The sequence below is a fragment of the Cygnus atratus genome, chromosome 5 (assembly GCF_013377495.2).
Source record: "Cygnus atratus isolate AKBS03 ecotype Queensland, Australia chromosome 5, CAtr_DNAZoo_HiC_assembly, whole genome shotgun sequence".
NCBI lineage: Eukaryota > Metazoa > Chordata > Aves > Anseriformes > Anatidae > Cygnus > Cygnus atratus.
This window is the reverse complement of record NC_066366.1, coordinates 25987425-26013843: the sequence shown is the minus strand read 5'-3', so window position 1 is coordinate 26013843 and position 26419 is coordinate 25987425. Positions and strand designations below refer to the sequence as shown.

Here is a 26419-nt window from a genome sequence, read left to right as displayed (position 1 = left end):
TTGTGTGTTCTTCGCTGGATTTTCATGTCCCAGCATGTACAAATAGAAGAAAATCCATATATCGTGTATGCCTCTGTCTGGTGAAGCTGAGCTGCAGTCCAAAAGAGCAGCCAAGGTCAGCCAGGGTTTATTAGTCGGTCTTTCCTAATGAGCTGTTCAGGCTTTTCAGCATTTCCGTGTGTTGTTACTGATGAAGTTCTCCCAGCTTGTGGTTAATTATTGATACTACTCTTGCTTAACTTGAAACGTTTCAGTCTTTTGTGCTTAGCTGCTAAATGAATGGTTCCACCACTGTGCGTGTATTGTGTGTCTTTATGAATCTTCCTCTTGGCTACATTGTCCTCATGAAGGAATTCTCCATGTTTAATACGGAGCGCATTTGCAGTATGTGACAGTGAAAATACAAAGAAAAAAACCAAACACATAAAAAATAAGAGAAAGAAGAGACTGAAAGTCTATGAAATGATATCAATATACACATTTCGGTATTCCTAAGACTCCTAGACAATGGGAGCAAGATTATCTTCAAAGTATATGTTTCCTGAAATAGATACACGTTTTTTATCCCAATGTTCATCACTCTGTAATGAAAATTCACATGGCCAGCAACGGAGAAGGCAGAGTAGCAGACTAGGGAATGAGAGCAAAGCACAAGAGCAATAAAATAATAACTTCCTACACTGTGCATACAATCACAGAAAGTAGAAGTTCTTCAGTCTCTTTAGAAGCACATGCTGACAATTGTATCTTCATTCAGAAAGGAAGTTTGGAATGATTCTTCATGGTGTATGAGTTAATTTCCTTCCAATACTTCCCCTTCCTCATCTTCCTCTTGCCTTTGCTAGTGCTGTAATTTGCTTTCTAGAAAGAAAGTTAGTTTGTAGTTATTTGTGCTATTACAAAAAAGTATGCTGTTTATCTCTGGATACTGTTTTAAATTACTAATATGTTAAATATATCATAGTGCATTGTAATGCACATGAAAATATTGAGGAATCAGCCTATTTTAAATTTGGCAAGTTAGAAATTTCATGAATCATGTATATTTTTCGGCACTATTGATTTTCTTTAAAGTAGAACATGAAGAATTACTGGAATAATGAAGATATTCCCCAGTTGAGTTGCTGCTTATTTACATCTTAAAAAACTTGCAGATTGTAATGCCTATATCCATATCATAATCTGTAATCACATACTTGGTGAAGTTGTAAGTACTACTTCTGTGCTCTGATAAGCAAAATTAAGCAAAATTCTTCTTTTTCTTCTCCTCCATTGACTTTATATTTTCAGTATTCTTGATGTAACAGGTGTTTTTCATCTTCATTTCCCAATAATTATATGCTTACATTGTAACTATTTTCTTGTCAGATAGCTTGAATATCCAGAAGGATTTTTTTCTTTCTTCATGTTTTTTTTTTTCTTTTCACTACTGTTTGCCATGTCTTAGATTGCCACCCTATTATTTTCATCAGTGCAATTTCACTTTAAGAACTTGTCTTGTTTAGACTTCATGTCAACTGCAGAATGCTGTTAATTTCGTATGTTAATCCAAGGACTGCCCTGTTTATTAAACAATTTACCACAGAACATGGTATTATGTAGTTAGAATGTGCATAGAGATCAACAAGATAATTTATAGCTTTAAAACGCCAGCAAGACTGCCCTCATGCTCAAATTTGGACACATTATGAAACACTTTGCTTAATTAGGGCTAAAATGAAAATTCATTATGAAAACCCCTGCATTTATCATAGTTTGTGACAGCTCATTTATCCCATCACCTTAAGTGAGTATGTTATGCACTAAGGAGAATAAAGTAGAACGCCTACTGTGAACATGATGACGTTTTATTTTGACAGATTTGGAAGACTTCTGTAACACAGGAAACAGTTGCCCAGTAAAGAAATTAAGTGAGATGTAATCGTGCAATATAAAAGCCACTAGAAATTCAGTAGTATCCATGTTTCTGATAGCATTATCCTACCATTTTGATTTTGAAAATATGCACCCACATGTCAAGCTTAGTGGCTTTTCAAGATTTATTACACCAGATGTTTATTTGAGTTGAAGAACTGGAAGTTGTATCTCTGAATGAAATGCATAATTTTCTGTACTTTAAAAATTCTGGCAAAATTCCCTTTGATAATCTCTAATATTCGTGGTTTTAGAACAGGGACAATTTTGGCAAGGATGTACATTCTTCTGGTCAACGGAAAAATCTATCTGAAATTGTAGCTTATAAGCTTTCGGAAAACTGTTTTTTCTCATATTCAGTAAACACTTCTGACTTTGCAAGTTTGGTGCTTATTGTACCTATTGAATCTTATGGTGCTGACCAAATTTTTCACATGTCAATTCCACAAAGCCTTTGAAGATGAAGCCACTGATGTTATACAATAGCAGTGGGGCAAAATTAAGTTCCACTGGTTAATGGGTGCCACAATTTACCCTTGGTTAGGGAAGGATCACGCTGCCAAGGATGTTTTCAAATTGAAAGCTAGGAGCCTGTCTCCTGACCTTATTTTTGATGACAATGCAATGCAAAAGAATTATCTGAATATAGAGTCTTTCATTACGGATTTCCAGTGTCATAGATTTTAATCTGTCAGGATGTTTCGTATATATAAATCAGATTTTACAAAATGGTTCAGATAGGCATATGCTATTATTATTCATTCATTATGTACAAAGGCCTTAAGTATAAAGTAAAAGCAACCACTAATTTTGAGATTTCTGATTCAAGGTATTTCAGAGAAAATTAATGGCTTAGGTTTTCCTTTTATGTTCATATCACAGTTCATTTTTAGCTTGCCTTGTACCTACAAATTGGCTACCAGAATCTCAAGATAGTTGCTTAAAAAATCAGTTGTATCATTGATTACCACTTCAGAAACACTTTGGCTAAAATGGCTTGTGATACATCTTGCATGAACTTTGCGTTTTGGGCAAGTACAGAATCTGCTTTTCCAGGTCAGCATTATAATACCTTTACTGTGATACTGTTATATCTTTTCCCAAAGTTCCATATTTCGTTCATTATATACCTTATATATCTTTCAACTTCAGCACATATGAAGCAAAAGTCTTAAAACTGACAGCTTTTTGATAATACAGTTTTTATTCTTGTCTGGAATAGCTCCCATCATGTTCACTGAATGAGATTCTGGGTCTGTCAAACAGAAGGATTCTGTGTAGCTGCCTTACATGGAAACACTGATGGAGTGAGAGAAAACTTTGCTTGCTCTGGCATCTACACTTGTATTTTTTCCTTTTATGTAATTGAACAAAGCTGTTTGTTGTTATTTTTTTAATAATTTTTAACACATTTTGTGTGTGTGCAGTATTTTCTTCGAATCCCATAAAGGGAATGTCTAGAATAATGTGCTAATGCATAATTAACATTCAGTAAATATCAATGTAAAGTAGCTATGTCTTTTACACAGTTACTGGGTCATTTCCATAATTGAAGTTTTACTTCTGTTTAGCCAAGTAGCATCTCTGGAGGTCGTAAACTGTGAGTTAGCTAAGTGAATCTTTACCTGCTAAGAAATTGCAGCGTAAACATCTCTACAATGTTAAAAGAAGTCTGTTCGTAAATACAGTGTTGGGTTTTCTTCTTAACATTACCTGATTGGTCATTATTTAAACACAGTATTCTATTTTCACCACTAAAGTGTACAATAGTATCAGCAGAACTGGACTTCCTGACTAAACCAAGATAGAAGACATGCAATATATCTTACTTGTTAGGATCTCCTTTTATAATTTGCCTTAACAATATTTGCAGTTTGCGTTTTTTTCTTTAATCACTGTAACTGAGGCACATATTATATTGTCACTATAAAAAATTCCATTCTGTCCTGAAGTTGTGAGGAAAAGAATAGATTTTATTTTTATTTTTTTTTCTAGAGGGTAAAGAGTGTAACTTAATGAAAGCTTTTGCTTTCTGAATGTGAAGCTGACTGTGAAGGTAACCTCTGCCTTCATTTCCTTTGCTATAGAAAAATGAGGTAGTGTATTTTGGAATATAAAGTGTTGGAGGAAGAACTGTTTCACCAAGCAATCAGTTTGTTTTGATGTATTGAGGTCTCTCACTGTAACACCTGAGGAATGTGACAATTTTAGGTGCAGAGAATTACTCCTTCAGGTGGCTATGTTCCATAAAGTAAAATTGAATGTCTGCTGTTATTTTGAGATCTGGTGTCAGACAGGCCCCAGAAAATTCACTTCCCTCCATAGCAAGGAACTGAATGGCTTGCTACACTTCAAAATGTTTTAGTTTTTTTCATTGCCTGTGTGGGCACTCTATGCATTGGTAGAGAGGGTGGCCATATCCTCAGTGTAGGTATTCATAGATTTATTTTTTTGAACAAAAATTATCTTCATGATGAATGAAAAGCTTCAATTTCTAAAAATGTAGAATTACTTTATTTTAGAACTTATAATCTCGTAACAATGTATAGCACTGCTTGGCCAATTATTTCCTACTGCAAAGTAGTGTTTGTTGTTACTTGTTATCATTCTATAGAGGTATAACTTTATCCTTGCTTACTGTTTCCCATATGCTGTACTAACACTGCTTTTTGCTTCAACTTGCTTTTGCTTCATTCATTGAAACTTAGAATGTGATGCGTATCATTACTCTCTTACAAATCATTACAAGGCTTTGTTATAATGGCTTAATCTTGGAGTCTGGCTGCCAAAGAAATCAGTTCTTTATACTGTGAAGCAATGTTGACAGTAAACTCTCCTTTCCTCTCCACCCCTCCCCAAAAGAAAAGGAAGAAAAGAGAAGAAAAACAAGGTTGCATTACAATTCTGGCAACATCAGCCACACTAATAAAATCAAATTCAATGTTGTTTTACGACTTTGAATTTATGTGACTGCACAGGATCAAAGGATTTGTATCCCACTGGACTGCAAGGTCTATAGTTCATGGCAAAAAAACTCATCAAAAAGAACATTTTAGTAGTAAGGCTTTTCATTTTAATCAGCCACACTAATAAAAAAGCTGTTAGGTGTCCAAAAACATTCTCCCAAGATCAGAGACAACTTGCTCTCTACTACAATCAGTTTTCTTATTGGATCCATACTACCTCTGTAGCTTTAGTCGCTGAAACTTCATCTTCAACTTGTTTTCAGGAATTTTTCACATCGTTTTTGAATTTGCATGCCAAATCATATGAATTAGTAACAGTAATGATTCATACAGTTTCCCTAGCAAATGGTAAATAAGATGATTTCTTGAAAGTAAATTGTCAACAGAACAAATGATTAACTAAAACAAAATTAGAAATATTATTCTATATTTTTATATATTGTATTTTAAAATATTTGAATAATAACAATAATTCATTTTTTTCTCTTTGGGTATAATCTTTTGACCTCCAATGTAAAACATAGCATAGTTTTAGCATTCTTTTGTCTTTAAAGTCATAGTAACTTAGGCTGTCCTAAGACCAAGGCAGCGACCGTGACTGAGAAACAGAGTAGGAAGTAACTACAGTGTTTGTAATAGGAAAGGCTTTTGTTATTGTATTTGGAGTCTTTATGTTAGTTGTTCATGGACCAGCTTCAACAAAAGTTTGACATGAATTTTTAACAGGATTTAAAAGTATGGAGAGATTTTGCCAATGAAATTGTCCATGAACCTCTCACTTTTCTTTGAAATTTCTAGCTAAGTCTCAATTCAGCCTTCTTCCCTTTTTTTGCAAGCTGCATGAGATTTATTTTGCCTAGCATGAACTAGTTTACATTTGGGAGGAATCAGCACATGGTCACTTTCTGCAACGATCTCTCTCCCTTTCTGTATGACATATCTGTATGACATGTATCTGTTGTTACATGTTTTCCTGTAGCTACTATACGTTACCTATCCTGCAAAATTCTGGTGCGAGTGGTGTTCCCTGCTCACTGCTATGGGAGATTTGTGCAGGTTATTTATTTATTTATTTATTTATTTATTTTTGTCAGCTGAACTTTGTCATGGTTCTACTATTTTCAAAAACATTCATTCAAATGAGCAAGAACTTCAGTAATGGTAGACATTTTTTGTTACCTACCAAACAGATAAAATCTACATCCAATCCTAAGTTATCCACTGTTATTATTTATTAATAACTTGAAATTTACCGTTTTACTCACATGTTATTAACAGTTGACTTCATTAAGTAATATGTAGTCTAGTTGTTTTTAGAAGTGCTATCATTTACCTCAAAGGATGACATTACTTAGCAAATGCATCTGTGGCCAAAAGTTGGAGAATCCAAGGCATTAATAATTTTCTACTTCATGCCTTTTGGTCATGTCCAGCTTCCTCATTGTGAGGACAATTCTATGCCTGTGGAAGGTGTTGGACTGATGGCAGTTGCTGCCAAAGGAGAGTTGAAGAGAATGGCAGTGCTCTGTTCCTCTGTTACCATACTAATTTACATAAGCCTAAATGTGCATGGAAGACTGACTAGTCTTTGTATTTTGTAGGGGACAGAAGTCAGTAAAAAGTAGGATGATTGTAACCAGTCAATATGAAGTTAATTCTGTATTTTCATGCTTATAGTCCTATGCTTCCTTATGGTCCTTTTTTTAGCCAACAATTGCTCTGCTTTGAAAATTTTGTATGGTTCCCAAACACACTAAACTATGTATTTATGTATCAGAGTCAAGAAAGATTTAGGGTCCGGTGAGGTTTCTCTGTGGGCACAGGAGAGTAAATCACTGACTAGGTGCAAAAGTTGACATAATTGCATCCATAAATGTGGATAAGCTGTGAAGGACAACGAGCATTATTAGAGACATTTTTCCATGTATTGGATTTTGAGATTATGGAGAAATTTCAAGGACACATCAGGGGTTCTTTCAGTGTCTTTGATTAAAAGTTACAGAGAGGAGGAGATTTATTCTTAATGGCAAGGTTCATCTCAGTAAAGTTGCATGTAAATAGGACAGCTGAGGAAAAGCAAGGACTAACAGTGAGCTGTCGGGAGATGTGTATTCTGTAACAGAGCTCTCCACGTGAGTTGATTTGTGTAATCTAAAACAGTTGAGTGGTAGTTATTACCAGTGAAAGGACTGAGGGGATAAATATATAGATGCGGGAAGAAAAAAACGGTATTTTCACAGTAAATATTTAAAATTGTCAAATTTTAAGTCAATTAGTGCTTAAAATGTTATGTAAATTTTAGGCCATCTGTAGTCTTATATGTAACTAAACATGCTGATACAATTAAAAAAAAAAATCTGCATGTTGCACTGTAACTTACATTTAAATGTTGTATTAGACTAATGATTTTGTATTGAAAAATCAATCTCACTCACTGTAAGTCTGTATTTCTTTCTAGACTACCGAAATGCTAGTTGTCATTAAATAATTAAATATTCCAAAAGTATATAGAAAAACTGTTATATATATTTACTATGATCATATTTCCTCCCAACTATCTTCCTACATATTCTCTATAAAACTATGTATTTAACATTTTTAAATTACAAAGAGAATAATACTTTATATATATAGCCTATTCAAAAATTTAGAGTGCTGAAAATGTTTGAGAATGGGCAATCCATTTGGCTTTTTGCTTTTTTTTTTTTTTTCTCACTATTAGCTGTCAGAATAACCCTTACTGCGTACCCTTGAATATAGTGATATACCATATGTAAATGATTATATTTGTTGAGGTATTTGTTAGAGAGGAATTTTGATTTTTATATAAATTGGCACAGGCTTAATTTTTTTCATTGAAAAATTCTTTGCTAAATCTGTGATTGTTGTTAAAATTTAAAACAAATGTATGTTTTTTCAAGGACAGACATTTAACAAAAAAAAAAGACTTTTTTGTTCTTTGTCAACACAATGCAAGAATAAAAAGTGTGAGCTCTTCCAAAAACTGAAGATGAAATCACTTAGGAGGAACAAAAAGTCCGAGGCTGTCTTTGAAAAATGTTTTCCTCTCTTTTCTATGCACAGTACTTTGATGACCAAAATGCTATTAAAAAAAAAAGCTGTGAAGTCTATAAAAAAAAAAAAATTTCAGCAGCAACTCAAGAATTCTTACCTTTTTTTTTTTTTCCCCAAGAGCATTTCCAGTGGTAAAATAGTATATGAAACTATCCATAGATACTTTGCATTTTCTTTGTTCCTTTTTTTATTTTTTATTTTATTTTTTTATTTTCATAGCTTGGCATAAGATAAGTGACTCATTAGATGTAACAATCACTGTATAAAGTCAGAGAAGGGAATAAAATTGAGCTTTCTCACTACTGTGTTGTTTTTCCAGGCTAATTGGAGTTAAAAACTAGTAAAAGTATAAGTTTCTCAGTTAAAGATGTGGTCTGTGTCTGACATACGTTGAATGGCTGTTCATTACAGACGTGCCATTTTTACGCAGTCACTTTTCAGAGTAGAATTGCACTGTTAACACCAGTGAGAAAATATTAAGCATTAGCAGTGCAGCATTAACATGCTGTTTTCAAAGAAAAGTTTTGCCTGTTGCTTGCTCTAAACAGTGTTCTAAAGAATGTCTTACCATTGCAGTTTTCAAAGTTTTTTTAAACATTTGTAGGCCAGCAGCTAATTTTTGATTGTAGATTGCTATTTAGATTTATGGTTTCATCATATTTGTACATACAAACTATTCTTTTTCTTTGTCCATGTAAAATCACATTATATAAAGCAGTAACACAACAAATATAATTGATCTCATTGCATTTAATTGACTATATAGACTATTACTGGCTGTACTAAATTCAACTTTAATCTTTGTTACCTATCAAAGCACAGAGAAAAGCCATCACATTGGTATTACAGAATTTGTTTGCCAATCCATATTATCATTTCAAAGACATTTAGACAACCTGCAGGTTGCATCCTGAAAGAGAAGATTTAATCTCTTTTGTGGTAAGTTATGTGCTTTATTATCTGAGTCTGTAATGAGAGGTGGAAATAAAATACACTGATTCAGCATTTGGCCTTTCTTCTGCATTTGAATATGTTTCAGATGTTTCTGAGTCTCAATATTATTTCAGAAAATTTATCTTCTTGCCTTTTTTTAGTCTGTGTTGCATAAAGTCATGGGTGCAAAAAGGAAGTCACTGGAAGGCACTCATACAACAGAGGGCTGGGTATACGGGAAAAAAATACAGGAATATTTTTGTTATTTGTAAAATCATCTTTATGTTACGGCAATATGTATTTCAGTAAAAGGGGCAATTTTACTTTTTAGGGATGACTTTTATTTGTATTTTACCCCTTGATAGAGGTATATTTTTTGGAAGAGTGTAATATGTAATACTGACCTTCTAATCTTATATATAAGTCAGCGTTTAAGGGAACTGAGAGTCAGCTGGGACCATTTGCTTTGGTGAGGTGATTTTACTCAAGGAAAATGGATGTCCTGTTCTGATGGCAAGTACAAGACAAATCTTGAGAAATAAAAGAAACTCATTTGTGAGTGTGACTGTACCAATGAGGCTTGAACAGCGGATAGGCACGGCCTATATTTGGTCAGAATCAGAGGTACAAAACCTCTGTAACCTGCATTCTGACCAAGGGCAGAAGAGGGAGCAAAACAAAGCTTGTAAGGGGGAGGGCTAGACCTAACTGCATATTTATTTATTCAGCCTCTTCAGAATGGATGTTGGGTGGAAATAGACAAGGAGGAATGGAAAAAGATGTACATTGAACAGAAAGGCTAGTGTTAGAGGTTAGAAGAACAGTGAAATTGAAAGGACAGTTGACAACAAGCTAAGTTACATCTTGGAAAGCAAGTTTTATAGATACAGTGAAGTTCAGCCATAGAAACAAAGAAATCAAGGAAAGACAGGGGCCATTATTTCATAAGGGTGAGATGAAGGCAATGTACATAGAACCTGGAAAAAGAATACCGAATTAGCTGCCCCAGATTTCAATAGAAATTATCATGAACAGAGGGACAGCATTTTTCACAGACTGAACACCACAGCTTTCACTAGCACTGAGTAGAGCACAAGTGTTACTTTATTTTTATTACGTATGACATTTCTGTTTATATATTTTCACCCAGAGTTGCTGACTCACAATCCGTTTGTGATGCACTGTCCTTCACTGATTGTTTTCCCATAGAATTGCCGTCACACTGATCAGTCCCTTCAGTGGCTATGTACACTGCAGTTCTCTTTTACCAATTTTAGCATTGAATTTCAGATCGCTTATGAATCTGATAAAATTTTTCTGAATTCTTAGACTGTTATTCAGCATACTAGCATAGCATCGTTTTCAGATGTAATATTGACAATGAGAGCATGAAAGATTGTACCAACTTTTTTCAGCAGCATATTGCTATGCAGATTAGGGTTAAGATACCCAGGAGGTACTTTCAAATTTATAATTGAGATCTGATTTTAGCATGTTAAAGCTGTTACAGTACGTGGTTATATGAATTTATTTGTATACTTATAGTTTCTTCTGAACTGACAATATGAAGAGGACATAGGGGTAAGGTTTTATTGAAATTACCTACCTCTAGCCTGGTACATTTAACAGTAATCTAGAGAAAATAAATCTTTATTTAAATTATTCTTAAATTATTCCCTAAATTATTCATAATATCTTCATTCTGTACGGATATTTGTATAGACATTTTACTGTGATAGGTTTCCACATCTTTTACCCTTCTTCAGGAATAAATCAGGTTCATTCATGTTGCATAGGGTGACTTTCTAAGCTTTAGTTTCCAGCCATCTACCTGTATCTTCCAGCCCTCCAGACTTCTCACACCTTCCTTCCCTCAGACATCTTGTTTCCTGTTAAAAAAAATGTCTGTTTCCTTCTGCTTTAAATAGTTGTGTCCAAGCTATTACGTTCTTATGATAGCCATTAGTCGTTGTTCATCTTACGTCTGTTGTCAAACACTCTAGGAATCTCTTTCATGGTGTAGCATGCAACAGACTCCATATATTGCTGACATGATTCAGCAACAAGATCTGAATATTTTGATCTCTGTCTAACTGTAATTCCTATGGATTTGAGTTTTGGTAAAAAATCTGTTCTTATCATCAGCCACAGGTAGTGTTAAGTAGTCGTCATAAACATTTTAAAGGAGTGTTGACAGACACCTGGAAATAAAACTGTAAGCTTAGTATGCATATGTATACTGTAGTTAAAGAAAAAAACAAAACACTTTAGTACCCATTGAGATGAAAGCAGTCTTTTAACTGGAAGGATAGTGTACAAGTCCTTCCAAGTCCTTCTAACAACAATTTATATTGAACAAAATGTCTGTGTTCACATTATATTTTTAATATTTCAGGATTCCAGTTATAGCTTATAGTATAAAAGTAAATTTTGATTGATCTGTTTCCCATTTGAAATTGTAAGGTGTAATTAGATTCTTTTATATTCCATTTCAATGTAAGATTTGTTTATATTAAGTTATGTACTGCATCAGCAATTGCTGTAGCAACATTTAATGATTTATCTTTACTAACTATAAACTGTACGATAGCTTACTAACTTCTATACTAGTTAGTAACTAGTATGATTTACTGTAATAACTACAAACTATAGTGTTTATACTATGGCATAAAATAGCAACTATAAATTTGATAATATATTAGAAGAAAGATTCTAATCTAATGTAAATCTCAAAATTTTAAGCAACAACCCATTTGTAAAGCCAAGAAATCATCTTGCACAATGAGCAGCTGTTTGACAAAAAAGTTGCTGCAAATCTTAATTTAGTTGAAATTTAGTTTAATGTAGTTAATATAGGTAATTGTATTTAAGTTAATTTAGGTTTGAACTCTGCATATGGTTCTTCCAGATTTGTGTATTCAAGTCTAGTTATTATCAGTAAGTATTCTGCAGCCTGAATTCTGAGACTGCATTCTAGTAGGCAGTAACACGTAAAAAGTTTGAAACTACAGACAAGTGAAAATTGGATTTTTTCAATTTATTTTTTTTATATAGTAACTAAATTTCAGGAGTTAAAGGTGCCTAAGTTTAGAACACGCTGCTTCTCATTATCACTTAATATTACGTGATGATACCTAATTAATCCTTTGTGATGTAATAAAGAAAATGTAATGGACTTCATACATAATTACCATATTACATGACAGAAAGTGAAAGTTTAAATTCTCACCACATGGAACAGCTGTGTGCTGTTTGATCTCCATGGACTTTTGATTTGTTGTAAAATTTCAAAGCATTTCAGCTCTCAGGAAGAAATATTTGCCAGGAAACAGACCTTTATTATTATGTATCTGTATATGTATAAATAGTATGTATTAACATATTTGTACATATTCTTAAAATTCTGTTAAAAATACTATCATAGTGATGTAAGAAGGTTACAATATTACTTAATCTTATTCTGATGAACCAGATTTGTTTTGAGATGTAAGGTAATTAAAATCAAAACTTATTTTATTACTTATTGCTCTTTGATATTTCAGCCAGTTGGATAATACTCATCTTCTCCATTGATGAGATGTCCAACATAGGTTCCCAATGTGTCATGTTTGTTAAGCCTGGTTTTCTCTTTTGTCCTTGGTAGTTTTCGTATTAATTCTTGTTAAAAATAATACAAGTGTTATTGTAATTGTAACTGAATTCCCTGAGGCAAATTTACTTCATTATTTTGTTTATATATCAGTATGCTGGATTTAAGAAGAAAAGTGATTGCTCTGGAGCAATTCAAATGGCATAAAATCTTGTGATAGTTTGAATGAACTACTAATTAAGCTGAGCCATGACAAACTTTGGTAGAGTAACAGTGTAAAAACAAAAAAAAAACAAGTGAAAGATGTTCAAATATACATTCTAGTTAGTCTATAAAACTTAATTGAAATTGGGTTATTTCCAATACAAAACTGTTTAATTATCTTTGCAAGACTTACATCAGAAATGGGGGAAATCAAGTTAAAGGGTAACAAAAGTTTGGTTTTCTTCCTTGTTTTGCATATTCTTGAAAGACATTTGCTATTTCATTCTACCTCAGTGAAATCTTCATGATTTCTTTATGGTTCTAAGATTTATTTATATTTTCTCTGAATTACAGATTAAAAGATATTTGGTAAAAAGCAGTTTTAATCTAGTGATAATTTTGAGGGAGAATTTGTGTGTATCTCTCTGAATTTAATTGATGAGAATAATTTTAATAGATTGGTAATTTTTTTATTTAATATTTTATCCAGGAAGATTTTCACCTTCTGTTGATTTTCATATTTTTTTAAAATCTCCTAACATGTTAAGAATATAAGGTATATTTATGAAATGAAATAAAAACAGTAAAATACTGTTCGAAACAGGCAACTTTTTTCCATAATGAACTATTAGCTACTGCATTCAGAAACTAAACAACATTAAGTCTGCATAAAGACAAGTTAGAATTTGTTGAATCAGGATTCTGTATATTTACTCATAAAATGTGTTTTGCTGAAATATATATTACTTACATTTCATAAAAGATTAATTATTAACCACTGATGTAAAAGCTTGCAATAAAGCCATTAAGAACTGGGAAAGTGAAGTATTTCTGTCAATATAGGTTGTAAGAACATAGTCTAAATGTGAAAATTTTTAATTGCTATAAAATAAACACTTTAGCAAAATATGTACACTGAGGGTTTTTTGTTGTTGTTGTTCTGCAGTCTCAGTTTGAACTCAGGGTATTCCATATTCGTGGAGAACATGCTGTATCAACTGCTCAGCTTGAGGAAACCATTGCACATCTGAAGAATGAACTTGATAATAAATTAAACAGAAGAAATGAAGAAGCAAAGGATATTGCCGTTTCTACTGAAGATGATAACCCACCAAAGACATACCGAAATGTATGTATACAGACTGACAGAGAAACTTTTATAAAGCCTAATGAAGAAGAAAACAGAGCTGTGAAAAATAACCAAATAGTACCCAAAAAGCTTAATATTTCTTCTTTGACACATTGTATTTCTGCCCAAAGTGAAAATAAGGACAATTACAATGTACCAACTTCAGAAAGTGTCTTACCTTGTCAACCAAAACAAATGCTGCCTCCTCCACCACCGCCGCCGCCACCACCACCTCCTCCTCCTCCTCCTCCTCCTCCCATTCCCGATTCTTCACTACCAGGTTTAGTTCCTCCACCACCACCTTTGCCAACAGGTTTGACTTCACTGACACTTCAGTGTGGATCTGGGCCACCACTGCCACCTCCACTTTCTGAAGGCTGTAGGGATTTTCAAGTGCCATCACCACCACCACCACCACCACCACTTCCAGGGCTGGGACCTCCTGTTCCTCCTCCACTGCCTGGATCTGGGTTACCTCCACCCCCTCCACCCCCTGGGCCTGGGTTCTTTTTTAATAGCACTTTATCTTCAAGTCAAGGTCCTCGGAAACCTGCCATTGAACCTAGCCGTCCAATGAAGCCTTTGTATTGGACACGGATACAATTGCAAGGCACCAGGTAAAATATATTTATTTAGACTTCATGGCTATTTATGCACCATGTACAAGTGTATGGTCTTAACAAGAAGTAAAACATAAGTGTAGAGGCATGGAATTTACATGTTTAAACAAACAAACAAAAAAGGAATCAGTTCTAGAAGCCTAATAATAATAAGAAGAAATGGGTTTAAAATGTTAGATATAAATGAAAATTATGTGCATTATAACGGGAAGAAGTTTGATAGTTTTATTCCCCAAAATCAGAGTACTCCCTGGACAGCTAGTGGCAAAGCAACTAAATATTTTGAGGGTTCCTTGACTTTGCACTAAAGAGATAAGAAAAAAAAAAAGTTAGCCAGGAGGTGAAAAAATATATATTTTTAAATAGAATTAGAATTAAAATTGAAATGGTAGAATTTGGTCAAGTGAGAACTTTGAGTTTCATCTCCTTTTAGCTTTCCAGTCATTTGAGGTGATACCATCTTCAAAGCACTGTGTCAGCCTCTGTAATTCCAGCTCTGGAAAAAAATAAACTGGGACTAACCTCTGTGTATAATTCTCCGGGGGCGTGAAGCATATGTATAAATAAATGCAGTGCAGGAACCTGTAGTGTAAAATATCCAGCATGGAGGAGGCTCACTGCTGATAGAGACCTCTGTAGTTAAAACAAACAAACAAAAGCTTACCGGTCTTAATTAAATATGACTTTTATTATAGTTTATAGCTTTTTGTCTGAATTTATTTTGATGAGAAAGAATCATAATTCTGGAAATTTTACTCTGGTGTAACCAAACAGAAGGTGTTCATATTTTATATAAAATATAAAACAGGAACAAACAGTTAATGAAGTGTGAGTTGTATTTTTTCATTGCTTCAGAATTAAAGGAAGTGAAATATTCTTGAACAGGAAGTTTTGGCATTTTCATTTTGCTTTCCCAAAATTACTAGTGCAAAATAGTGAATAGATAGTTGGTCCAAAAATAAACCTTGTTGTAATTCTTCCTATTGATTCACTGAGATCAAGATGATCATTTTGAAACATTGCTGGTTCATCAAGCTCTTGCTCAGTGCAAAATAAAGTCTAAGTCATAGTTACGGTGAACCACTGGTCATCCGCTCTAATGATCCAGCAACTTTATGGTCTGCACTAGAAATGGAAACTTTTTTAAGGGTTTGCTGTTCAGAGCAGCAGCTCTCTAGGACTTTGAAGTTCTTCTTACAGAACCAGAAAGCATTCTTCAGTGAAATCTTTGCAGCTGATGTCAGGAAGAGTGAAGCTGTTGAGTTCTAGCCACCTCCTGTGACACTGAATATGCTTCATCAGTGGATGCTAATGGAAAAATTAGAGTTCTTAAACATTCACTGTAATAAATATGTGTTTGTGTATTAGGTAGAAACAATCCTAAATTTGAGAAAAAGTATTTATATGACTTGGATTTCTCTTCCCACTTATGTTGGTAGGTATTACATTTGTTGTATATTACATCTAATAAATGTATGTTTGGTGATATCAGCCCTTTGTAGCTCATAGGGTTTTCATATATACATCTATATGTATATATATTATTGCAAAATATTTCATTGCCTTTTAGTGACATCTGCTGGAAGAAGTGGGCCCACCTTCCACTGATAAGCATATGACAAGAAGAATAGTTTGAAGATAGTTTTGTCACACATACTTTCAAAAAATATTGAAATTTTGAAAGTCATTCAGAATTGAAGTGCTCAGTTTGCAGCACTACTAAGTATTTTTCCTAAATTCAGATAAAACAAGAGGATTGCATTAATAGGTTCCAAGTGTAGATGGTGATGGTTATCTACACTACATCTGGTTTGAAAGCTGAGAAGAAAAGGAATGATAATCTCCACGTAAAATTTCTAGTTGGTTAAATGAAGCAGAATCTGTTCAGTCTCTGAAAGTATAGGCCACATAATTGTTGTAATTTCTTAAACCTGCAACAATGATAACTGTGAGGATAATGCACCTGTGGCTAACATCAAGTGAACCAAATCCTCTTCGAATGTTCTTAAAATGTGCTTGAATAAAGTGCAGTCACTATTTGTTGATATTGTTTATTTTTGTAGGTCTAAGCAGATTACTTGGAATTACTCAAAAAAGCTGTTGTTGAAATACTCTTAATCCTAGTTGAAGTGGTAGAAATCTCTAAAGATGTATTTGCACAAGCTGCAGTTGCAGTATTTGGTTGTTTTACAAAAAAACTGCACAATACATACAGGTAGTCTACTAAGTAGCTACACTTAGCTACACTTACTTTCACAGCCTTGTGCAAAATACTTTGACTCCTTGCAAAAGAAAGGTATAGAGAAGGAATACTATTTGTGTGCTAGCCATGTTTGTTGTTTTGAGTTTTAATTCTATTAAAGATACGTTTTTTTAATAGATATTTAGTGTAATTTTTATTATTATCTTTCCCTTTATAGGAAAACTGCTATACCAACATTATGGGAATCACTAGAAGAACCTGATATACTTGATACTACTGAGTTTGAATTTTTGTTCTCCAAAGACACCACTCAGGAAAAAAGAAAACCATTATCAGACACTTATGAAAAAAAAAACAAGGCCAAAAAGGTATTTATTGTTTCTTTGTATTAGCTTTGTTGTTTTTGTTGTTTGGTTTGGTTTCTTTTTTTTGTTGCTGTTGCTGCTTTGTTTTACATTTTTAAAAACTTCATTTTTTATTTATTGATGAACTAGCGCATAATAGATTGGTTTGTAAATCCCACTTTAAAGCAAAACAGGTAAGACTGCTGAATCAACCCTAGCTAGATGATTCAGGTAAATTTATTATTTACCTTGGAAGGTTTCTTCCTTGTGAAAATGAAGGTTCTATATCCTGGTGAGGTAGAAAAAGTAGTGTACAGGAGAACTGAATGGAAGTTCAAATATGTATATAAAAGTACCAGTATTTCAGGCCATGTCTGCCCTTGCAATTATTTATAAGTAAAGGCTATAATTAAATTATTCTAGCAAACATATTTTCCATTAAGATTAATTTCGAGAATTATATTTCCAAATATTATAATATATATCTTAATAAATAGTTTTATATTAATATTAATATCAATATGTGATTTATATTAGTATATAAATTTATATTTCCAAATATTGGAAAAATAAAGTATAAGGGAAGATAGGAAAACCACTCTTTCTTGTTTTGAATAAAGAATGTCAAAAAGTACTTTTCTGGTATAGCTAAATAGCTGTCAAGGAAGAGCAGGGCAATCATATCTTTGATGGCTAAAAGTTTGTGCAGTAACTATGTCATCATCAGAGCAGATACTATTTGCCTCAGATGTGATCTGTTACAGAGAGAGCATATGCTCAGTTACAATGTGCATATAGGACAAATAAATAGCATTAGTAGTATTTGCTGCAGGAAAAATTCTGGTCTGAACAATAATTGAATAATGTTTTCCTAAACCAACATTGTTATAGATTACAAACCTGTTTAAATATATACTGTATCATAAATCTGAGTTCACCTGCTTGGAACCACAAGAGGGCACTTTGTACGTAAGCTGTGCTATCTATCTTTTTCAATTTTATCATACATATAAAGTGAATTTTCCTACAAGTGTATCAGTGAAATTGAATCTTTCAAAACATCTTTGATCATAAACTTCCTGTATTGCACTTAGTGTAGTAATTAATGAGAAATGTAAATGAGGCTGTAGAACTTACAAAATTCAAACTAATGTGATACCAAAAGTGAAAAATGAGAAAGGAGGCTGGTGGGGAGTTGGAGGGTGGGAGCATGCTGGCATTTGGATACCCTAAAGAAAATATTTAATGTTACAGTCTTTTAAATATCAGATTGAAGTTGAAAAAACCGCTATGAAAAATATTTTTATATTACATTTTACTTGATAAACACTTAAGTGCTTGTAGCTTGTAACCAGTGTAACTTCAGTGGGGAAACAGCATTCACAAACAATTACCTATTTATTTCAAAATATCAGCAACTGAAGGAATGTATCTGGGTCTCTAGGTCTGTGGCAGCAAAACAGATTAGTATTAGTCCTGTTTTCTGAAAGATCAATGTGCATTATTCTTTTTCCTTACTGCTTTGTAAACTAAATTACAGCAGCACGATGTTTCAATGATCCCTCTTAACTTTATCCAAAACTGAATTGGATAGTAGTTATTCTATACAATGTAGGAAATAATGGTGTAATAATAAGTACCATTGCGTGTGAGAAAACAATGTTTTCTTACAAAGATATTTTCTTTATTTATGTTGGTGGTTGAATTAAATTGTTTTGTTTTTAAAAGGAAAATTTTTATTTTTAATACTAGGAACATATTTACTGGAATTATAGGAATAAAAAAGTTCCTCAAAAATACAAAATTAAATCCCCCAAAGGTTAAAAGTTATATATAATATGTGTTAGTTTGGTGAAACTGTTGGGATTATGATCATGGTGTTACAAACCATGTAGTGTGTTTTTTTTGAGTGAACATTTCAAAATCTTTTGCACAATAATATTAAAATTTCTGTTATTTGAACCATTGGAAAAAAAATCAGCTTTTAGAATTCAAATGAAATTTGAATTTAATTAGGTTTATAAGCATTTCTTATTTTATATTCTGTATTTCCAGCTTTCTTTGCTAAATGACTCATAGTAGCAGTTGAAATTTTTAGACAGTTGGTCTTTATATAGTCCTATGTTTTCCTTTGTCTCTCTGAAATCCCAGATGTCGGTGGGCTAGTTCCAATGGATCAATCTTGGTGGGCTGTGAGTGAAATGATGATAGGAAGGCATTTTGTTTAATTACAGTATGGTTTATAAGTAGATGGTAACAGAAAGCTCTTGTAGATTAATGTAGAACTATCAGTTCTGCTGGTTTCATTTGTCCTTTCTCATGCTTTACCTCATCATTCAACTTCTCTTACCTTTTTTCTAACAGTTACATCGATCCAGAAGAGCTTTAGCAGCAATCATTTTCTTTGCTACAGTGCTGCAAATATGTGCTTGTCTGGTCTTAAGTATGGTGTGTCCTGGTGTATGGAATTGTATAGTCTGGTTAAAAATGCTTTATACAGACAGTATGAAAGATGAATCTGATGATATTCATCATGTGTTATGTGTTTTTAGCTGATACTGTATCATTTTATGATTCTTTGTAAATCACTATTTTATGTTTTGTAAAAAAGCCTTCCCAAGAAAGATACAGCTACAGCTGTAGAATCTGGAGTAGCATTTTGTGTTTGGCATAGGTAAACTGTTTTATTTAATACTACATCTTAGTGTTGACCTATTCGTTACATTAAATCTCTTCTCACCCACCCAAATTTTTGTCCCATTTAATACCATCTTATACAAGCTATGTTTGGCATGCTTGGTATTTAGAAAAATGACAGGCCGATAGGCTGTGCAGGATCCCTTGTTAAAACACGATTACTTAATACTTTTCTCCTTGAATGAGAATTAAATCAGTGCTTCACAATCAAGTTTCTTGTGCAATTGGAAGAGTCGGTCTTTCAAATCCAAGGGGAATTGTTTCTTATTTAACTGGGTCTTCTTTATAAAAACTAAGGAGACTTTAACAATTAGTGGTTTGCTGAATTATGAAATCTTTACTACCTATTTACATTTCTCTTGCAGTTTCAAATAAAATCATAGTATTTAACTTATTCTCAGATTATTTTTTTTTGTCAGTCAGAACACTTTTTATGCATCGTCTGTGAAATGAATGCTTAAGTGCAAAACATCACATTAAACCTATAGAAATTTCACTTTGTTCTATTCTTACCTATTTGTCCACATAGTAGACACCTTAGGACAATCCTGATTAAACTATTCACTGTCAACTACACTTTTATTGCTTATAGGTGATAGATAATCTGCCATTTTCAGCCAGAAATATCTAAATCTTGTCCTACATAAATGGAACTGATGATGTCCAATGCTATTTGGAAAGTTATAATCAGTATATATTTTTATTCATGTATATAATTACATATGTAACCATATATAAAATACAATGTAAAATTTATAATATTTATAATACGTAATATATTTTATACACATACATATCCTCGTTGTCAAGATAGGAGAATACATTGAGGATTCTGTGGGGATCAGTGCTGGGTCTGGTCGTCTCCATATTTTCACTTGTAACCTGGATAATGGAATATTAACTCTGCAGCTATCACTTAGTTGCAAGAGGCTGCATATGTTTTGGATTAGACCCTTTAGAAAGTTTTTATGTTTCAGTGGTATGATCTGAGAAATAGGGATAAGCACAAGTCTGTACAGTTAAGGTTAATCTACCTACTTAGAAGTAAGATGGGGTACAACTGACTGTCTAGGTGACAGTTTAGCAGAAAGGATCCAGGAATTGTAATGGAGCATGAGGAGCATGAATTGTCAAATCACGGTACTACAGAAAGGGAAAACAAGACTGATATATAAACAGAAGTGGTGCTTGCAAGACAATCTATTTAGCCATGTCTCAGTTACGAACTGCATCTAGATTTAGGCACTCCAGGCCTTCATTAAAAATGTTTACTAACTGTGAAGAGTCAAGAAAAGTGGGAATGATCAGAAGTGTAAAAGTAGTCTCTGAGAAAAATTCAATGATTATGATTGTTTAGTCTAGAAAAGAGGAGGTTGATATGGGACACACAGTAAGTATCATCAAGTGCATACAGCTGCTGCAAAGAAAAATTATGAAAAGCTTTTTAAGAGTAAGGATACCAAAGGAATGTAGAGCACTTTTGGCTGGGGAAAATGTGTTTCTGTATTGGGAGATAGATCATTAAGAAAATTTGTTTAGAATTATACACATATAGTTGATACTGTATTGAAGTACAGAAATGCTTTGGATGACGTTTTGAGTGCCTTTCCAACATCGTGATGCTCAATTTAAAGTCATAAAGTCCAGTTTCTGTCCATACTCCTATGGTTGAAGACAGCTGGCAGTCCTTTTTTTGAGTGGAAGTGCTTCTGTGACTCCCAAATTCATTGCTTTCATGCCTGACAGAAATTGGCTTACTAAGTCAGTTACAGTAGTTTCTTGAGGCTGTCATCCTTGTGTAAGAATGTAATTACTATAACTAGCAGTGCAGTAATTAAAAAATAAGGTATTCTAACAACTACGTGGGGAAAAAAAGGAAGGGAAATTAAGAACCTTCCAACAGTAATGGCAAGATAGTGTCTTAAAGGACTACATGGAGGGAGATTTCATGTATTTTTTAGGCATATACAGTATATTCGACAGTGATAAAATGTGAAAATAATATTGTTTAAGTGTTAGTGTAGTACAAATGAAGGTCAGATGTACCTTCTGGTACACTTACATATTCTTAATGTTTGTTATGGTCATGCTTATCTGGGCTTTAGAAGTTCTTTAGGGTATTTGGCAGCTCATGCACTCCTATGGAAAATTCAGCAGATTTGGAAGAACTCTGTTTTTTTTGTGTTTTTTTTTTCCAGCTCTGCATTCTCTGAAATATTTCATAAAACACAGATTCGCATGCATTTATCTCCCCTGCAAGTAAGCAGTCATGTAAAGTTCTACAGTTGTATGTAGATAACAATCAAAATAAATATTCTAGCCTTCTAGGTATTATTTCTTAAGAGTAGAGCCTGTATTTTCTGGATGGGGAGAATTTATGTCATGTATTAGTTATGTCCCTATGTTAGAGCAAAATACTGTGCAATATCTTTAAGGATTAATAAATGCAATTGTTTTCTTACAATGATGCTTTTGAAGTGTAAGACTATAGGCATTTTAGTCTTATACAAGATAATACAATGCAGTGATTTCTTGGATGTGATATTTATGAAATGGAAAAGAGGCAGTAGCTTGAACCCTGACTTTCCCAGAGACTCTGGATGGATGAATAATGTATGAGTGGGATTTATTTTCTAGATTAGTTCTGAAGTGGTTGAATATGCAGCAGGCAAAGTCAAAGTTACTAGACAAAAATAAATAAGTGGAGTTTGTTAGCACCTGCATATGAATCAAATCAATTTCTCTCTGATTTTGGTTAATTGAATTAGCTTAATTTAAATATTTATGTTACTAGTATGATGCAACTTGGCAATATACATAGGACCTAAATATATTTACGGCATGCAAGGTACTATGGTCTGTAGCTTCTTATGCATCTAGTTGGGCCTCGCTTTCAAAATGACTTAAAAGTTACAGCTTATTGGAAATCAAGAAGAAAAAGGGCTAGATCCACCTGGTTACTCTGACAAAGAGTCCCTCCCCAGCTTTCCTGCAGCACCCTTTAGGGGGACTGGAAGGCCACTATAAGGTCTCCCCATTGCCTTCTCTTGTCCAGGCTGAACAACCCCAACTCCCTCAGCCTCTCTTCATAGGAGAGGTGCTCCAGCTCCTTGATCATTTTTGTGGCCCTCCTCTGGACTTGTTCTAATACTTCCATGTCCTTCTTGTGTTGGGGAAGAAAAAGGACAATATACAAGCCCCAAAGCTGAACACAGTGCTCCAGGTGGGGTCTCACAAGAGCAGAGCAGAGGGGGAGAATCACCTCCCTCAGCCTGCTGGCCATGCTTGTTTTGTTTTGGTGCAGCCCAAATACGGTTGGCTTTCTGCGCTGCAAGCGCACATTGCTGGCTCATGTTGAGCTTCTTGTCAGCCAACACCCCTAGGTCCTTCCTTCTCCTCAGGGCTGCTTTCAATCCATTCTCCACCCAGCCTGTATGGATGATTGTCCTATTTCATTGGACGTTTAGACTCTTAATGCATGTTGAATGTGACTCCTATTTTGTGACCCAATTTTTAAAGTATCACTGTGCCACTATTAAACTGGACTGTTTTCATTATCATCACTGTATTTTCTTAAGCTTAGATTTCAGTTGTAGCTTTCTGAATATATGATTTCTGTACCTATTATATTATCCAGTAAGAATACCATTAAAGCATTTGTCTAGGAATGTATGATTTATTTAAGAAAATATTTTAAGTTCTACAAATGAAATTGTAAATGGACCTCAAATATAAATTTTTCATGTACCAAAAATTTTCAACTATAGATTAAATACATTACCATTAAGGCTCGTAGCTGTTTATGAAAACAATGAAAACAGAAAACAATCAATATATAAAAATTCTAACCTATTTTGCTGAAAATAATCATCTGCCCCTTTTGAAAGAACTCAGCTTTCAACAGATTTGAGTATAATTTGAAGTGTCTTTCCCAGACTGTGAAAATCTTCTATAGACATTTTCATGTCAGATGAAGCACTGAAGTTTTACATGCAAAGAATGTTGTTTTCATTCATTCTAAACTGGTAATATTTCTTGTCTGTACATGTCCATGCAAATTTTTAAGCTGGTAGGCACATGTAATTGTTTTCAAGCCATAGGGCTTCCCTTTCCTGTTAGATTTGCAGAATCAAAATCTGTTCTTGTAGTACCAAACAGAAGAAAAGGGGAATTAGGAAATGTAATTGCAAATGAAATAAAAAGCAAGATCCATTATGTATTAAGCTATGATGCCCTGTAAGCCTGGGGAAAAAAAAAAAAAAAAAAAAAGGTAATTTAGAAAAGAGCATTCCTTCACCGTGATTTATTCCATGTGCATTCTGTAGCTCCATTACTGAAGTTACATGCTTCTCCCAGTATATTTGAGGACTTGTGACGAACTTATCCTCCTATGCTTTTTTCAAGAAACAGGATAGTTGAATGTTTGCGATGCCACTCTGTCGTCTTCTTGCCAAAAAAAAAAAAAGAAGTAAATGTAAAGTAATTTGTGTCAGGTGTATGCTCCAAATGAAAGTCCATCAATCATTTTTGGCCCTTTAGTGCAATGATTATCATTTCAAAGACACAGGAGGACATTAAAGATAATGGCTTCTCTGTTGTCTATTATCTCTAACAGACTTCACATAATTATTAACATGTGTTCTCATTTAAGAAGAGTGTCAATATTTTGAGTGAATTGCATTTTTTTAACTGAAAGGGATATGTCTGTCAGCAAGTTTTTTGTCCATCTAACTAAATGAGGAATTACAATTAATGAATTTTGTGTTTCTGCAAGAAGAGCAGATACTGCAGAAAATGTTGGAAGCTTTGCAGGGTTGAAACACAATGACTGTCTTCAGCTGTCTGCATAAGATAATAAACAGTGTTCAAACTTGAGTAAAAGTAGTAAAATGCTAGTGCGTGCTCTTCTGAGGCACTCTCACTTTCTTTTATTTTTTGTGCTGTGCTGAGAAGAATGAATACAGCATTTCCTTATTTGCCACAAAGCTCTGCAGTCATGTAGGATGGGGAAGGTATCCATAAAGGGTAAATATCTATTTTGTGGCTTTGTTTTATTCACGTGGTTTTGATAGAAATTACTATCAGATTTATTAGATTTCTTACCCTTTATTTTATCTGGAAATGTTGCCACTTGCTTGTCCTTTAGAAAGGAAAGCTTAAAAATGTTTTTTTTCTTCATCCAATAGAATTGCAGTTAGAAATACGTCTCCTAAAATATTAGGAACATGGATAAAATATAAAACTATGGTTCATCCAGGTTAAGTAAATAAAAAATGGTTAAATCTCGCTCTCCTTTGAGAAGCTATAGAAGAGATAATGTATAGTATTAAGCTTCCAAAATTTCATTGGTAGTCTTGCGGTGTTTATGTAGAATGGCCTGCGGGGCGTGCTTACTTGCTTCTTGAGCATGATATTCCTCTTCTGTTTCAACAGGGTTTCAGCAGACTACTTATGGGTCCAGGTTGTTGACTTCACTATAAAAGTTAATGAGTGGGAATGTAGGGAAACACTCTGATATACAGAACAGACTTTTAGCTTATAGTTTCTCTCAATAAATTTAAATATTATGGAAAGAATCCATGCACCAGCAGAAGGAAGGATTTAGCTTTTAATTACTAAAGTAAACTGAATCTGTTCAGATTTCAGCACCAGTAAGTGTCCTGGACAGAATGTAGACATTGCAGTTAGACAAAACAGTGAAGTCTGACGTGTAATATTTAATGAAATACATTTCTGGCTACATTAGAGAAACACCTTTTAATGGGAATGACAGAAGAATTTATGCATGTATTTGAGCTTCAGTATGTCTCTTCTTTTAAGTTATATGATAAATATTTGAAAGATATAAAAGAGGCACTTGTTTATAGCAAATCAATGAAATAACGTTAAAAAAACAGGGAACACCACGTCGAGCAAATAATGTTATGGATCAGTGAATTAAATACATTAGCATCAGCAACCACTGCTTTGTTACTGAGCCAGTAGATGCTGCATCCATTACAACGATACATTCATAGTCTGGAGGAGCAGCAGGCAGCTGGCAAACCCTGCCAGCTGGCATAGCAGCATCAACTGGTGTCAGCTGGATTTTAGCTTCTTACCTGTCACTGCCAGCAAAAAGCAAGTCCCAATATGCTGAGAGGTGATCAGTGATTTGTCTTTTAAAAGCACAGACTAAATAGTTCAATGCAGTCTTTACAAACTTCCATTTTATTTCCCTTACGGTTTTTATGAGCTAGAAAACTGCAAAATTTTTTGTATCTCCTTTCCGTTTAGAATTCATACAATCATTTAATTCTCTGTCAGTGATTTCCCCAAAATAAGCATTATTTGGGAGCAAAATGAGTATCTTGCAAAACATGTTCTCTGTTTTAGCACTGATTTTATGTTTTTGTTGCAAAATCTTTCAAGTTGCACATTGGTTTTAAAACCTGTAACAAAAGTCCTATGTAATTCTTCAGTATTACTACTGTGTTTTAGAATAGTTTTATGCCCAGTTTGAGCTATTCTGTTGTCTTATTGCTCCGTTTTTGCTCTATAATGAATAAAATATTAGCCGTCAATTATAGATTTCACTTCACTGAAACTATTTCAGGTAGTCTGAGTCTAGTTTGATGTCTGGTAATTGTGACCATGTGTACATTTGTCTAAAATGTGTGTGAACATACAGTTGATCAGGCATTTTAAAACATGAATCTCTGTTCTAGCTTTTAAAATCATACAAGCTATTCTTTACATTTATTTT

At 33.7% G+C, this 26419-nt stretch overlaps 1 protein-coding gene across 1 annotated transcript in view; it reads left to right on the top strand.

Annotated features, from left to right (window-relative positions):
• Positions 1–26419, top strand: part of FMN1 (formin 1) — a 141561-nt gene that overhangs the window by 29362 nt on the left and 85780 nt on the right. The window contains exons 4-5 of the mRNA XM_035539549.2: positions 13628–14427; positions 16851–17001. Of these exons, the coding sequence (XP_035395442.1) occupies positions 13628–14427; positions 16851–17001 (951 nt within the window). The remainder of the gene's footprint in view (positions 1–13627; positions 14428–16850; positions 17002–26419) is intronic.